At 38.2% G+C, this 16890-nt stretch overlaps 1 protein-coding gene across 9 annotated transcripts in view; it reads left to right on the forward strand.

Annotated features, from left to right (window-relative positions):
* The window catches only part of ROBO2 (roundabout guidance receptor 2), a 475917-nt gene that overhangs the window by 425631 nt on the left and 33396 nt on the right, over positions 1 to 16890 (forward strand). For 5 of the 9 annotated variants that reach the window (XM_037377879.1, XM_037377880.1, XM_037377883.1 and 2 more), the window contains exons 21-24: positions 2136 to 2417; positions 2797 to 2922; positions 7345 to 7501; positions 13502 to 13762. In XM_037377879.1, coding sequence (XP_037233776.1) covers positions 2136 to 2417; positions 2797 to 2922; positions 7345 to 7501; positions 13502 to 13762 — 826 coding nt within the window. The remainder of the gene's footprint in view (positions 1 to 2135; positions 2418 to 2796; positions 2923 to 7344; positions 7502 to 13501; positions 13763 to 16890) is intronic. The other 4 variants (XM_037377881.1, XM_037377885.1, XM_037377884.1 and 1 more) reach the window with 1 other exon arrangement.

Consider the following 16890-nt stretch of genomic DNA (forward strand, 5'->3'; position numbering starts at 1 on the left):
AAATGTGGGTTTGTATTTTAAAATGACTGTATAGCGATGATACCTCTTCAGTTACCAGAAGTGTGCTCTAATAGATGCATGTCTGAGTACTTGAGAGATGAACATTTTGCTAGCTTTTACTTCTATGAGTCTGCAAATCCAATGCAGACAGGTTGAGCTGGACTTACTTCATTTTATATATTAACAACAGAATTTATTTACTAAACTCCAATCCATTATACTTTGATGAAACCAACTGTTGAAAGGAAAAATCTGCATATTGTGGATGAAACACAGGAAAGATAGGACTGCACTTGGCTCTCAAATCTCATCCTGTATTTGCACATAGATGCTTTTGTGATTGCGTATTTCCCCTAGAAAGCGCATTGGATGTGTGCAGAAAGATAGTAATAACCTGATTTTGAAATATGACCTGTAGTTTGCATTAATTGTAATTTTTTTGCACTTACCATTTATCTGCAGATATAAGTTAATACAATTAAGGCATTTTAAATACTTGATTGTGTCCATTTCCCTGTTGTTGTTGTCTGCAAAAACAGATCATGCTCTGATAGACCCAAATTTAATCAGTTTCTGCAGTCTGTCTACTGAGCACTTGTTATTGCCATACTTATTGTTAGTATTACGTTGTTACCCTGAGACTGCAGATGTTATTAGGGTCCATATTAAAATGTTCACTTTTACACACATGAATGCAGTAGAATATAGTTCTCTGGTCTTAATGTTCATCCCAGGGGGAAAAAAGCCAAACTGATCAAACAAACAAATGAGCAAACAAACAGTGGGAGGAGGCTATGGTATCATATCTCCTTGCTGGGAAAGTCTTGAGACAGTGAGAGAACAACTGTATTCCCCGAGGTTCCACAAAACCCACATCTGACATCTGAGCCTGGAACTGAGCTTAAACCATTGTCTAGGTGCACAAATCATCTTTTCTCTCTGTGGTTTAATGTACATAAAAATGTCTGATACCTAGAACGGGATCTGAACATCCTCACCAGAGGAATATGTATTATCTCACGTACATCTAACATCATCTAACAGTTGGAATCCATATCTGCCATCTGGCTATATAAAGCAAATGGTATATAAATGATGCATTTTTCTAACAAGTAAATTCCAAATGGATTCAACTTTTCAGATTCTAAATAAATTGTAAAAATAGTACCATTTGATATATTGACCTTTGAGACAGCAGGAAGAGGGTTATCTGCTGAGCTGTAGTTCTCCTTGGGACATCATGCCAGTCATCATTAGATTCTTTACACTTCAGTAGTCTCAGCTTCTAAATCTAGTATTCCACCAGCAAAGGTCACTACAATGTTTAGTAAGGAGAGAGATTGCCAATCTAACTGATTAAAGGTACAAATTGTAGTATGTGATAGGATTCAAAAGATGTAGAAAAGTCAACAGATATTTAGTTAAATATGCTGTACTGTTTTTCAGGCAAATGTACTGGAGTATATGAACAAGTTGTTCTCCATTATCGACACTGTTTTGCCATCTTAAGAGACTGATCACTTTAATCCCTTCAGAATAACAGATTTTCTTTTACATATCAGGAACAACTTGGTTTTGTCAGGTTTTTCTTTTGTATAGAAGGAGAAATGTACTAGCTAATGTCAAAAAGAAATTAGGTAAGGTAATGCATAAAACTTCAAGGAAGTCAAGGTGATGCCCTTGAAAAAAATTACTTTGAGAGCTTTGGCATCCATTTATGAGTTTTGCTACATATTTGCTAGGAAAGTTTCCTCTGCAATTTGTAGATTCACTCCTTTCATCATTTCCCTGAAGCCCAGACAGTTTCATTGGTTCTGACATAGAGTGAACAATTGAAAACATTCTTCAGTAGAGAAATATTCCAAACTTCACTTTCACAGTTGAAGGTATACAAAAAAAAAAAAAAAAAAAAAAGATAGTTTTAGGCAGTGAGACGTGAAGGACAAGTGGTAGGCCTGTCACAGATGCTGATAGCTTGGCCGTGGTTGTACATCATCTTCCCTTCATTGGCTCATGGACCTCTCAGCTGAAATGCAAACGTGCAAAATGACACATTTATTTTTCATCTTAAATCTTGATACTTTCAGGCTTCCTGTGCATCAATGATTTGTTTCATTCCCCTATGTTCACCACAGATGTGCTGCCACCAGTGCCAGGGCAAGGAGATAAAACTGCTACTATGCTTTCTGATGGAGCCATTTACAGCAGCATTGACTTCACCACAAAAACTAGTTACAACAGTTCCAGCCAAATAACGCAAGCTACACCATATGCCACCACCCAGATACTGCATTCCAATAGCATCCATGAGTTGGCCGTCGACCTACCTGATCCTCAGTGGAAAAGCTCAATTCAGCAAAAGAATGACCTGATGGGATTTGGTTACTCTCTCCCAGACCAAGGCAAAGGCAACAATGGTAATGACGGCTCTTATTTTCCAGAGCCCTTGGCTTCGTACTATATCATCTATGCATGAATTAGAAAAATCCTTTTAGTACATGAGACACTGTTCATATTTACGGTAACTAATGCTTACATACCTTGCATGTGTGCTGAACCTCACACAATCTCAAAACATACTGTTCCGTGCTTTTAATCCTCCTTGTCCTGTGCTACTCACCAAGCCCGCTGCCTTCCCTTAGGCTAGGCTAGGCATACATTAAAAAATAAATTAATAAATTAAAACTTGCTGCCCCACCACATCTGCCGCTGACTTGCTAACTGCATGCGTTGCATGTGCTTGTGCTGTCAACTAATCACACGATGCCACTGTGACCTTTGCCCTTTAACCCTTAGCCTTGCTTTACATCCCTGACTACCGCGTGGCTGAGGGACTGGCTAATAGATTGCCACACAACCAGTCACAGGATTTCAGCACCACCAGCTCCCACAACAGCTCTGAAAGGAGTGGCAGCCTCTCAGGTTGGTTCCACCGCTGTGGGTGGGTGAGGGACGGAGGGGTGTTGGTCAGCAGCTGGCTGAGGAGGTGGAAAAACTCCCAGGTCCATTTTGCGGGTCGGTGTGTAGGTGCCTGCCCACTGGGATGTTAGTGAACAGCGTCACCTTGGCCTCTGCTAAACAAAAAACAAAAAAAAGAGAGAGAAAAAAAAGAAATAAATAAAAAAAAAACCTTGTGCAAAACCTTCGGAGGTAATTAGAGAATCCTCCTAATCAGTGCTTGTCAGTGCAACTGCAAACCTTGCCTTGTCGCAACCTCTGCCTGACAGCACAATTCACCGAGCAAATGTATTTCCGCATCAATCCTCGGTTTATAGGTCTCCCTGCAGTGAACTTCATGAGGAGATTAATATTTTTGTTGAGTCGTTAACAGATTCCCCACTCCCACGAGCTCTTTCTAAATGCTGTTTTTCGTGAAGCAGCTCAGAAACAAACGTAGGGCCCTGCAGGATGACTGGGGTTTCAACATTGGTGCCAAGTCTACGTACAAACAGAATGTAAAGTTTATGTGTGCGCTGCATGTTCTGTTGGAAACATGACACATTTTCACTGGATGAAAATAACTGTAATACATGTGGTTGTGTATTATATTTAAATACACCTTTTTCTTGATTTCTTTAATTTTGCTTACTTGTTGCTTATGTATAACATTTTTTTTTTAAACAAAAATTAAAAAGCTGGCAATTAAAATGGAAGTCTGCTAGTTCACTTAACTAAAATATGAGAGAGCTGAAAGGATTTAAATGTCAAATTCATACTTTATCTGTAGCCTTTTGAATTTCCACTGTAAGTTGGAACAATTGTAACAGAAACAGATCAACCCAAGAAATGGCTTCTTTCTGTCATTTTAAACACCTATTCAAATTGAATTTTGAGATTAGAAGCCTATAATCATTGGCCCATAACTCAAATAACCAACTGTGTTTGCAAGCCTTGTGTTCTCCTGGGGAGTCTTAGCTGGTTTGAGTGAGATTGAAAAATAGGCTTATGGCATTGACAGAGAGGTGTCTGGGAGCTAAGTTCATGCGATACTTCAAGAAGGGTTCTTGTTCCTTGTATGTGAAATGTTTTGGCAAGTAGCTTGGGAAATCGGCTTGATCCTCTGGCTGCATGAAAATGCAGAAATTGATATGCTGCGGTTCGTGTGTGCCAGTTATCAGAGGGCAGTATCACACTTCAGATGTGTTGACAGATACAACTGCCTAAGAATTTTCTCAGAAAATACAAAGTCTCGTTGGAAAATGCCAAATTTTTAATTTTCAACAATATTTCAACAATATTTCAACAATATTTCAAGTGAAACCTATTTTGTGTAGTGTTTCTCTGAAGTAAATTTTCTTATGATGTACGGAAACTTCAGGTTGACGGTCTTTCTATGGCCAGGACACTCCTGTTATGATCAAAGCAGCTCACACCTGGATGCCCCAATGATCAGATGAGTGTCAGACTTTTGGACTGCAGAGTCAGTATTTTGCTCTGCCTTGGCCACTAATTATGTCTTTAATACATGCTAATTATGTCTGTAATACATGAGAAACTGGGGGAGACCTTCAAGTAGTCTGATAATTAGAGCATCACTGGAGTCAGAGACCAGCTTTGATTACGTCCTCCCCATCAGGGTGAGCAGGGACCTGTTCTCACACTTCCTTGGTTAGTATTTTAAGTACTACTTATTATTCAGACTAACTTTCTGTCTCTCTCAAATGAATATCATGAGAAAACCTATCCCACTGTGGAATGGAAAATAGCTAAAAAACTCAACTGCTTTGTGAGGCAAGGAAACTCTGTGGCTATACTTTGCACAGATCCCAGCTTATGTCAGTGCTATGATCATCAGACCAACTAGCAAATTCTTTTTCCAGGACCTGATTCATCTAGAGATTTAAACAATATAATTGAATTTCAGTTTGAGGAGACACTGAAACATCAAGTATCATTGCTATGGGGAAACAAGGCTTCAGTGCAACAGTTTTCAAACACACGTCAGACATTATGTATTAGCTATCTGTTCCACTAGTCTGACAGTGGAGTAACCATGCCCATGGGGACAGAAGAGAAATTTCTTGCCCAGCGATACAGTGTAGGATGCTTTCTCTACCAGTAATGACCTTGGAGTTCCTTTCTTTTATTTCTTCATTTAAACAGTTCCTCAGCTCTCTGCTTTACTCTTTCTAATAGCTCCATTATCTTTGCCCTTTTGCTCCAAAACCTCCCAGATCCAAGTGACTCCATACTAGCACCCCACACATCCAACTCCGTTTTACAAGTCTCCTAAGATTACCAAGATGCTACACTTCTAAAATCTTCCTCTCCACCTCAACTAATTTCTAAGCTGACAAAGTTCTCTGCTTTTCTCTTCTCTGGGTATTCCTAGTGTAAATCCCCCTGCAACATACACACACACACACACACACACACTCACTTCTGTGCATGTGCTTTCTTCCCAAAGCAGATCCTCCTGCCTTAGCTTTTGTTGGTTCCTACTCCTGCTGACTTTCAAAAAATTCCCCCATGTTCCACAAATCAAAATTAATGTATGTACTTTTTACTGTTCTGTGGTCCTATTTCTAGCTCCACTTTCCACGATACCTGTGCTTTGAAACCTTTTTTTTGCCTCCAAAAGGTTAATGTATTTATTCCTCCATTGTCACCATCACTGGGGCTTCTTTTCTGTTGATCAAAATGTTCTTTCCCTTTTCAAGAAAGCTTCCCTCTCTGCCAGGCTACAAAAGGAGGGAAGAGCCTGTCTTGCATCCTAATAGATGCAGTATCAGCTCAGTTCGCACATAGTGAATGGCAGGATCTTGACTGGACTTACTATAAATACTCCAAGACAAGGAAGGAATAACTCTGGTCTGGAATTGAGTAGCAGAAACAAAGTCTCGTTTGCCATGTGCTGCCAGCCAGGCTAATTAGAAACCTTGCCAGACTTGTTGCTTGTCTCTAGCAGCCACAACAAAGAGGTGAAAAGAGGTCTTGGCTACTTCCGAAACACAGAATCACCTTTTTTTTTTTTTTTTTTCCCCCCTTTCTATTCTTTCCTGGTTTGGCCCAGCTGGCATTTGGAGCTAACAGAAGAAAGTCACTGTCTCTCAGATGAAAAGTCCCATGACGCTTGTCTCTGTTGCTACAATTGCACCTCCTTCTGCATGTCTCTGTGCCTAAAGCTACAGCCATGGCAAGAGCATGGTGCCTGCCTGTGCACACTGTGCTGCCCTGCCTGACAAGTCAGTTGTGGCTTTTTTGATTCATTGCTGTTGAGAGCTTTTTACATAGATTTTTTTGGCTGATTCTTATAAATCAGCAAGAGATGTCACCGGGTAAAATGGATTAGACTGTGCTTCCTGCAACAGGCAAGGGATGAGTGACTGCCAGCTGGGTGCCCACGGAAAAAGCATAAGACAAACCATTCTTCCACCCAACCATCTAGAGTTTGAAAGCCACAACAATATGGTAATAAATGGATGGGTCTCCAAGCACTCAAGGGATTCAACATCTTGTGTCATTCTTTCTCTTAATTTCTGACAAGAAAAAGTAGTCGGGGCAAAATAAAAGGAGTGAAACAAGTGGGATGAGAGCTTTCTCTGTAAGATCACTTTCCCACAAATGGAAGGGTCTCACCTGCAGAAGTGGGTATGACCATGATAAGAGAAGGCGGCATAAGGAAAATGCATTGCTCGCTTCAATTCTACTAGCTGCCTCCATTAGAGTTGTACATCAGAAATAGAAACTTTTCTCCGTAGTGGCACAAGATACTTGAATCCTGTGAAACAGGCAGTCCTAAAACCTTGCAGATGGCTTCCTGATGTTTTTTTTTAAATGGAAATTAGTAGATTCCTATCAGAAAAACCCTGTTTCTTTTTGTTTTGACAACTTACACCTGTCATTCTGGCTGAAAGATATTTAGTCAAATGACAATTTTTTTAGATTGTGTCCTTAACCTCTGTGTTTTCCACAGGAAGAGATTATGCAAAACAGTGTTATAAGCACGTTGGATTCTGACAGTTAAAATAATTTGCTATGGTCTATTATATTTTTATCTAACAGTGAATTCAAGAAGGAGACATGAATAAATCAGTACATATATTTCTGATACAACAAAACATGTCTTTCCTTGGTTGTGTACTACTGTGGTGCAAATGTATGGAGTTTTGAAAAGAAGTAATTTTCAGATATTATTCAGAATATTTTTCCTTTCCATTCTACTATTATTTATAACCTTGTAACAACATTATCACGTTGATGCTGATTCTGCTGAGATATAAATACATCTCCTTTTTTTGGGCATGCCATCTGGAATCAGAATTCTTTCAAAGAAATGTAAATAGCTAGCTTTTATTCCCGTATTGTATCTCTAACGTTTTATTTTTCTTCTTGGATTTGCAGGTGGAAAAGGAGGGAAAAAGAAGAAAACCAAAAATACTGCCAAGCCCCAGAAAAATAATGGTTCTAACTGGGCCAGTGTTCCCCTCCCACCCCCTCCTGTGCAGCCGCTTCCAGGCACAGAGCTGGAGCACTATGGAGTGGATCAGCAAGAAGCAGGGTAATCTGTTTTTCTTTTTCTTTATAAGGAAAATCTGTAGTTTGCAGAGATGAGGCTTTTTTTTAATATATATATGTATGTATGTGTGTATATATATTGCTAAGTGGCAATATTCTGTTTTGTTTTAATAACAAACAAAAAGAGGAGTGCCTTATCCAATAGACTTATTCAAGGTTGTGAACGAGGAACGTTTAAATAGCTTCTCTTGATAGTGACTGAAGATGGAAATAAAAGTGACCTTGCTTCATGATCATGTAGGGCTTCTCTGCTTACTCATGCTGAGAAGAATCTTGCTTCACATGTAGCTTAATTGAATTCTGTTGGGACTGCTTGCAGATGATGGGACTCAGAGTGTGTAAGGATGACATAATCTGGCTGCTTGTATTTTTTCACTGCTTTGATATTTAAAAATATTAGAGCCAGCAGAACAAAAAACCCCCCACACAATTGGATTAATTTTACAAGATCAACCAGTAAATTATAATCTTCTCATCATCTTTTAGAAAAAAAAATCACAACTGAGGCAGGCATGCTATTTTTAGGCCTTTTTAAAATGAATTAAACAACTCTTGAGTTTCTGGAAACTTGCACTTATTTTTTGATAGCTTTAACTTTTATCTCAAGGACACAAAATCACACATAAAGCACTAAATGAGAGGAAAGAGACATTTCCTGCACAGAGAACAATTATGGAATGCTTTTTATGAAGTTAAATTATATGAAATACCAGGTTATCAAACTCTAGAGGAAAATTAGAGTATATGGAAAAACAGTTTACTGTGATCAGCTCTGTTAGAGCCTTTGAGAACTATTGTTCTGTCAGGAGCAAATTTCTGCCTGTTTAAATACGTGGATTAATCAATATTTCCTAAGGATTTAACATACGTTTTAAAAATAATTGTAATAGCTTTACTGAATAAAAAATACTTCAAGTGTTTTCTCTTTTGCAAGCATGAATTGACCATCACTAATTTTTGAATGACAATTACAATAATTAAATATTAATATTTGAGTTTATACCAAGTCCTTCAACTCTTAAAATGAGTAATAACTAACAGTAAGTCAGCAGAGTTCATCTTACAATGAAGGTCCATTCAGGCTGTATTAGAGTTAGAATTTCAAAGAAAGTATAAGGGAAAATTAGTAACCTTACTGATTGTAAGTGTTTAAATCTCAAGGCAAAAAGTCCATATAATCATTTTGTTCTGTATTTTGTTATAAAAAGCTAAAATAAATTTAAGATTGTTTCACCATATAATATTTGTCTTTATCATTTTATATCCTTACAACATATGTGCAGCCATTTCACTAAAATAATTACGCTATAGAAGACAAACAACTGGGATTTTCTTTCAGGACAATGACATAGCATAAAAGGTAGATGAAAACACCTTCTAGAAAATCCCTTGTGACATGGACCTTGACTCCTTAGTTTCATAAAGTATCTGTTATTTAGCTGGAAGGAATGATGTTGATCACTGAGACGACACTGTAACGTTATTTAAGGATATATAATCATCGGCCTTCCAGGTCCCAACAATTCAGACTTCAGTTTTTCCTCTGATTATCTTTTGAATTATCCTTCTCTGTATTTTGTAATATCTTATGAATAGTGGTTATAACAAGACCTTCTCATGTGCATTTTACCAAGCACACAAAAAATTTGAAGATTAGACTTAAATATCAGTCTTGAGCTACAGTAATTTGCAACCAACTTTGCTGAAGCCAGTGAATCTGCAATGCCCATACTTCCTGAGGACATATCTGATGCTAATGCGTGTTCTGTACTCAGGGGCTGATCTTGTTTCTGTGGTTTTCAACATGCTAAAATGGATTGATTTCATAGGCTGCATTCCTTATGTTGCCTTTAATATTGATATATTGGGTAAAAAAAAAAAAAAAAAAAAAGAGCAAACTTTTTTTTAAACTGGTTTAGTTTTCTTTAATTTGCTTTGATGTGTACTATGTGTAACAAGTTTAAGGTGCTTTAATTTTAGAATTAATTACGTGCAGATGTAATTATATTATTAATTACAATTGAAAAATGAACTTCCAGTAAGAAAATCTGAAGATTTTATTAAAGTTCTCACAATGTGTTATAGGTGAACATCTAAAGCAATAAAACAGGAAGCTGGCATCCAAAGAGAAACTTATTTTTCTGTGCATGTCTTCCTATAAATCTTGAATTCAAGTGTGAGTTTCATTGGCATGAGTGTCCCAAAGATTTTGACACCTTATTTTGCTTACTGGAAATGAACACTAGTATCCTATTGGCTTATAAAATGTAAAAGAGAATCCACAATAGCAGCAAGTGGAAAAAAAAAAGTCGCCTAACTCAGTCATAGGTAAGGAAGGAAAAAAAATACACTCTTAGTTCTCTCTACCATTTTCTACCCAGAAGAACTGAGGTTTTCATTCACCTTCATTTTTCCACGAACTGCAACACATATAAGGAGAGGTGAACATGCTAATCCAAGCAGCCATTTTATATCATGTGCTAGCTTTTAGGATGTCTTAAATTCCTATATATCCTGTGCAGAAAGTCTGTTTATACTGTTTTTTTTCTGGCAAAGTATTACCTGTGAAACTTTCCCCTTTTTTGTGGTCTTCTACAAATTCTGTGCTTGTTCCTTGTTGTCTTCCTTAATTTTCTCTTGTACATACTGCAGACTCTTTGAAGTTTCTCTTTTCCTGTAGTAGCTCCCAATTAAGTGTGTTCCCTTTCCCACCCCTTTTAGAGAAGCTGCTTTGGCTTGGTTTTATCTAGTAAATTTGACAGTAAGGAAACGCTTATTACTTATTCATTACCGTTTACTTATGCTCTTTTCACAGATAATATGCATGATCTTGAGGTAAACCTGGTAAAGGCAGTCTCCATATTGTCATGGATTTTCTTTATTTCATACTAGTGAATATACCTTAAAATGGAATATTAGCTGCTGGATGTCAATATATTTGATAGTAATTTTCTGTCTTCAGTAAAAGTAAAGAAGATAATACCTTTTACATCAAAAAATCCTTTCTGGCAAGGCCTAGAGAGGGAAGCTTTCTTAGTTGCAACAATGTGTGTAATGAAACACAATTGCAGAATGTGCCCCTTTTTTTATTTTGAAGAAAAATAATCTACCAATGTAATGAATCAAGCTATTTCATAGCAAAAGATACTTTAGAATAGAAGTGCTGAGAATAGAATAAAAGTTATTAGAAACATAGAGAGTCATGCTTGTTAGCCAGAGCTTATTAGGGACTTAATTATCATGAAATTATAAGCAGATGTCCCTAGTGAAGTTAAGGTGCTTAGAAGTTAATAAGAAGTACTTGAGGAAGGTTGCATTTTCACCGAGTTGTATTTACTTGGAAAACTAAAAAAGAACATGGATGTGACCAATATTCACTATGCTCCTTCCAGAAGTTTTAATAACTGTGTCTTTTATATGAAGTGTAGTTACTATGTAGCCTGTTAGATTTGCTAGCTTTTTCTTGCAGGGTTTTTGCTTTTGTGGGGTTTTTTGTTTGGTTGTTGGGGTTTTTTTTTTCTTTTTTTAATGCAGTTTAGAACAGGTGGCTATTTTGGACACCTTACATTATGAAGACAATGGTTCTTGTATCTTGTACCTGAAATCTTGAATCTCAATGGCCTGAACTTCAGGCTTAGGGTCCTTTCCGTTTCAAACAAAATCTGGGTAAAGATATGGTACTTGTGCAGGATCTTTTTACTAAGAAATCTTTTTACTATCAAGCTGAACGTTTGGGGATTTGAAGCAAGTAGGGTCAAAAGGCGAGTACATCCAAAGCACATTTATGCATTATTGAAAAGTCACTAGGGAGTATCTTTCTGCCTTGTCCCTTTTAAAGAAGCAGCCATTAGACCAAAGCATGAGTTTGAAAGAGTACAAGTGACAGAGCTGTTGCACTGTACGTTTTTAGCTGCATGAGTTAGGATGGTCTCTTCAACCTTGGGTGGCAATGTCATGTGTGAGTATTGCAAGGAAAGACAAATTAGAGCTAGACATAGCTTAATCTGTCTCCTAAGGAATTGAATATATATCATATAACATTTTCTTCGTTCTCTGTGTTATGAAAATGGTAATGATAAATCATTCAAAAGCTCCTAAATGCCAAGTGTTAAGATGCTGCATTTATTTGCACCTCTGTACATGTACGTACGATTGTGTATCTATATATGGTTATATCTAGGTATGGATTTAAAGTGATATCAGTCTTAATTACAAGGTATGTCTTCCACAGACTTTTGGATGATTAAGTCAGGTTGTTTTAGTCATCCTGAATCTGTAGTTGCAAGTACAGACTACAGACTTTTGAATAAGAAAAAAGTAGCTTAGTTAATTTTAGAAAATTTTGGATTTTGCTTAATGTAAATGTTCTGTTCATAATACAGGTTTTGTGATTGCTCTGTTTCAGTGTTCCCAGCCTTTTTGTAACCCAGCTTCACACTTCAGAAAATTGGCAGTGATTCATTTTTCGCTGGGAAATTGGTAATTCCTTCCTTCCAAATCAGAAGCTTTAAAGGAATATTTTTAAACTGGTTTGAGAAATTAACTGTATAATGCAATGCATTGCCTGCCTGCATTGCAGAAAAAAAGATTTTACCTTGTCAGCAGTTCTTGAAGGTGGAAAGAAGATACAGTGACTTAGATGATGCTTGGGGAATGGCTTTTAAAGTGTGAGATGGTTTGACAGTGAAGGAGCTGTGAGAGCTTTTGGTTGTCTGGTTGACTTTTGAAGAGAGCTATCTATCCTCAGGTATTTTGGAATACAGTGGGAGTTAAGAAATATGTGCAGATACTCAAGGGACTGCAGACTGACTGGATGTTTTGAAGAAGGGAAGAGTAGACAGTATTGAGATTTGAGTGGTGTGATCATCAGCAAAGTTGGCACAATTGACGTTGTGTTCATATTAGGGAGTTACTCTGGGGAGATAATGCAAAGGGATGACTACATAAACTATGGCCTATGTGTCTTGAGTGATGCTGGTGTCTCTAAAGGACAGGGTCCTGGGATGATACTGTAATACAACACAATTGAAGGGTCCTGTGATGAAGACATAGACAGAAAAGGACTGAATTGCTGGCAAAACTTGCTTAAGAAGTAGTAATAGAATATAAAGCTTCTGTTTCTAGCTGCAATTAGATGTAGCATCACCTCTTACACCTTTGGTATGAAACTAAAAATTGGACCACAGAAAGCTATCAGAACACCTCTTATATGTGAAGATTGATGAACTTGCTATTGAAGAATATTGGTAGTTGTTAATATTTTAATTTACTTTGGGCAGGTGTTTTTCAAAGTGCTTAGAAATTTAGCAGTCTAAGTAAGTCCCAGTAAAGACTAGTTAGGAGGTGGGGTGCTGGCAGAGCTGTCAGCGTGTGTGCTAATGTATCTTATCAGCTGGTGCTGTGACATAGCATATGCTTAGGGTCAGTGCTGCTGCGACAGGAATGTATTACACATCATAGCAGATACCTATGTGCAGTATGAAAAGACCAGAATTTATATGGGAAGTGTAGCTTTTTGTTTAAGCTGCAAAATAAAATAGTAGATTTATGGACAAATAAAGGGGAGGATGGGAGTCAGGAAGTGCATAAGTGCAACTATGTAAAGCTCGCTCTGCCTTTTAAAAATGCTGCTATTTTCATCTCTAGGTCAATCTTCATGCATTTTCCAAGGTTAATGATCCAGGAAGTAAGTTTTTGTTGATGGTTGTGGGGTAACATTATCTAATCACCATTAACAAATGTGATAATGGATCAGTATTTTTTGTTGTGGCACATCGTATTCAAGTTGCTTAGCTGTTGTGAGAGAAATTAAACAGGCTCAGTAAGGAGAATTTAAGCAATTATGACCCTATTTTCAATAAATTTTAAAGCTCAAGCTGTGTGTAAGCATTCAAACTGTAGCAAAAATCCTGTACACACACCCTCTACTGCACAGCAGAGATGAGATTTGATATATGCTAAGTTTACTTGATTTTTATTTTAGATATGACAGTGATGGTTGGTGTCCGCCTTTGCCAGTTCAGACCTACCTACATCAGGGCATGGAGGATGAGCTTGAAGAAGACGATGATCGCGTTCCCACGCCTCCTGTCCGAGGAGTAGCTTCGTCACCTGCGATCTCCTTTGGGCAACAGTCAACTGCAACCCTCACGCCTTCTCCACGAGAGGAGATGCAGCCAATGCTTCAAGCCCACCTTGATGAATTAACTAGGGCTTACCAGTTTGATATAGCAAAGCAGACATGGTAAATGTTTGGAAGGGGCACCTGCAGTCTGGGAAATGAAAGCATAATGATAATAATTTATTCCTTTATGGCATAGATATCAACTGTGTTCAATAATGTTTCAGTAATATTTCCAAAGCAGTGAAATAGAAGAAGAAATAGCGAAACTGTACCTATAGTGTGGAGGCCTTAAATATTACTAGGTGCTTTTTAAACAATAATGCTTGGTAATACATTAAAATTTGGATAAAAACATGTAAAAATAATATTCCTCTGGAGGTTTTCTATATATTCAACTAAGTAGTTGACACCCACCTACTGACAACTTTTAAACAGTTCAGAGTACTCTCTTTTCAGTATAGTGGAATATATGAATTTGTAAGGATTTTCAAAAATATTGAGGTGCTAAATTCTCATTTAAAAATAATGCCAGTCACTTGAAATAGCAGTGTAGCAGATTATACTCTGTGTCACATGAGAATGAAGCATTTGCATCTCTGGCTGTAGTTTGAAATACCATGAAAATTTCTGATTCATATGGAAACACCCAGAAATAGCAGGAAGGAAGTTGTTAGTATTTACAAAATGAATCTAGTGCTTTAGAGTGCTTTATGCCTGTTTAAAGGAAGAGCAAGCAAATACCACAGTAACATTTCCCCTGCAAAACAAACAGAAGTAAACTCTTCAGGGACTGAAAAAGAACTTGTCAACTGTACCAGGCTGGGGATACGGTGAAGGTCAGTTGCTTTCTGGATGTTCCCTAAGCGGCAGTTGTCCTTTTACAACTTTTCTATCCAGACAAAGCCCGTGAATCTCGGAGGAGAGGAGCAGAGCTAGTTACCGAATGGCACGCTGCCAGCAGAGGAGCAGCCTTTCTTCGCTTTTAAATAAAGCCACAAAGTTATTCAGCTTGAGCTACCATAAATAAATCAGGCAGGTAGGCAGGCGGTGCCAAATCAAAGCCAGCTGTTTTCCCTGGACACCGTCAAAGCCTGGAGGCTTGTCTGCAATCTGCACTCAATCAACAGGGTACTTGCGTCCCACTGCAGTGCCCCACGCTGCCAAGCGCAGGCCCCGGCCTGCCTGTGGGACAGACCCAAATCCCAGGCAGCAGCTAGACCTGGATGGTAGAAGGCAGCTGAATTTTGAGCCAGCACACAGATGCATACCCTGTCTGTGCAGTCAATCGCTGCTGCATTTTGCAGCTGTTTCCCTTTCTATGCCCTGCAAACCATGGGTGCCAGTCTGGGAGTGGGAGTCTACAGCAGAGCCTCTTGAAGCTGACAGGAAAGGTCTGGCTCTGTTTTCAGAGTAATGAAAAATGGGAACTGTCTTAATGTGTTTAAGCCTGTACAGATTTTAATGTCGCTCTTATGCAAGGTCACAGTAATTGAGCCTGAAACTCTGAAAAAAATATTGAGGGGAGAACATTTTTTTTTTTCATAATAGGATCTTATGACAGATATTGGGGTAAAACCTGACGGCTGCAAATACAAGTGATTTTTGTAGTAGTTGTGACATGGAGTTATTTAACACTTTGATATTGTTTGGCTGGACATGTATCATGCTGTTCAGTCAGTCCTCCATTGTCTTAAGTGGGAAGGAAGACTTAGTTTTCTTTTCACAAAGTTTACCTGTCCAGTGTGGAGGGGGGAAACAAAACCAGATGACACCTGTCAGATAGGTTACTGTAGGAGTAACAGAAGTGAGATACAGAGACCAGCCAACTAGAAATTTAAGAAAGAGCACATTAGATATTACTGGAAAAGAACATAATCATTATGGCCTTGATCCAGCAAATCGCTTAAATATATGCTTAACTACAAGTACATGAAAAATTGACTTCAATTCTTCTACCACATGCTTAACATTAAGCGTATACTTAAGTATTTTGCTTGATTGGGAGCTAATCACACTGGTTATTGAGGGTTATTGAGGGTAGTGCCCTTTAGCGCAGTATTTTGAACACTGCATAGCTGAGAACCTGGTGTCCAGACAGAAAAGTATTCAAGAACTGCTTATCAGGAGGAGGTTGTGTATCAGAAAGGAAGCATTTGCTCTGCAAATAAGCTTCAGAATAAGGAAGAAGTTAAAACCTACACCAAGGTGGAGAGAGATTCCAGTGGTACATAACATTTACCTTGACATTCTCAAATCCAATTATTCTCAGATCCAATAGATTGATATTGGGGGGGGGGGGGGGGGGGGGGAAAGAAAGAAAGCTCTTCGAATAAAAATAATTACTGCACTTACCAAGTTCAGGCAATAATACAGCACCAAGTTGTCATCGAAAATATGTTAGAGCTAGGAAACCAAACAAAAACAGCTGACAGTTATAATTTTTTCTATTATGCTGATGTCCAACCAAGAGACCAGCAGAATCCTGGCTTCTGTCCAGAGTGCTGCCGATTTGAATCAGGTCACAGCACCTCCTGTACAGCCACCCAAGGATTCCCACGTGCTGAAGTTAGCAATTTCAAGCATGGTACATGCTCTTATGCCAAGGCCAGTCATGCCTGGGTCTCCTGGCACAGCTTGCTGTGTACCTGTAGTGGTGTGGAGAATGCTGCATCAAAAGGTGATGGTTGTTCCTTTTGTCTCTATCCTCTCAGAGACTACACAAATTAAACTCCAAGTTCCGTGCTTGCCTTTGGCCATTTAGCTATCCTGTGGGTGTTTTTTTTTTTTTATCTTTGTTTTTCTTCTTTTAATTGTGATCGCTGCATACAGTAATTTCACACATGCATGGCCTAATACTGCTGCAATTAAATCAATTAAACTACTTGGAATAAAGCAAAATAAAAAGGCTTCACTGATGGGTTCATTGGACTTGAAGATTTCTTCTGTCCTATTGGCCATTTCCTCATCTTTAGGGTGACTTCTGCTTAAGGGCACTGAGTCTGTTTAAGCAGAAATGAAATTTTATTTTGGCTCAACTTGTGATTTGCAAGGTGGAACATTGGGTGAGACACCTATATACTAGGTTGGGATTCTGAATTGTGGTTTTCCATGGACTTCCTACCTGATTTATGTAGCCTCTGTGTACATCATTCCTAATCTGTACAAGGACAATTTTGACCTTCCTTATCTTACAGAAGGAGAAGTATATTTAAAATTGAAAAGTGTGCAGGTACTCTGGTATTTGAAGC

The sequence above is a fragment of the Falco rusticolus genome, chromosome 2, assembly GCF_015220075.1.
Source record: "Falco rusticolus isolate bFalRus1 chromosome 2, bFalRus1.pri, whole genome shotgun sequence".
Lineage (NCBI taxonomy): Eukaryota > Metazoa > Chordata > Aves > Falconiformes > Falconidae > Falco > Falco rusticolus.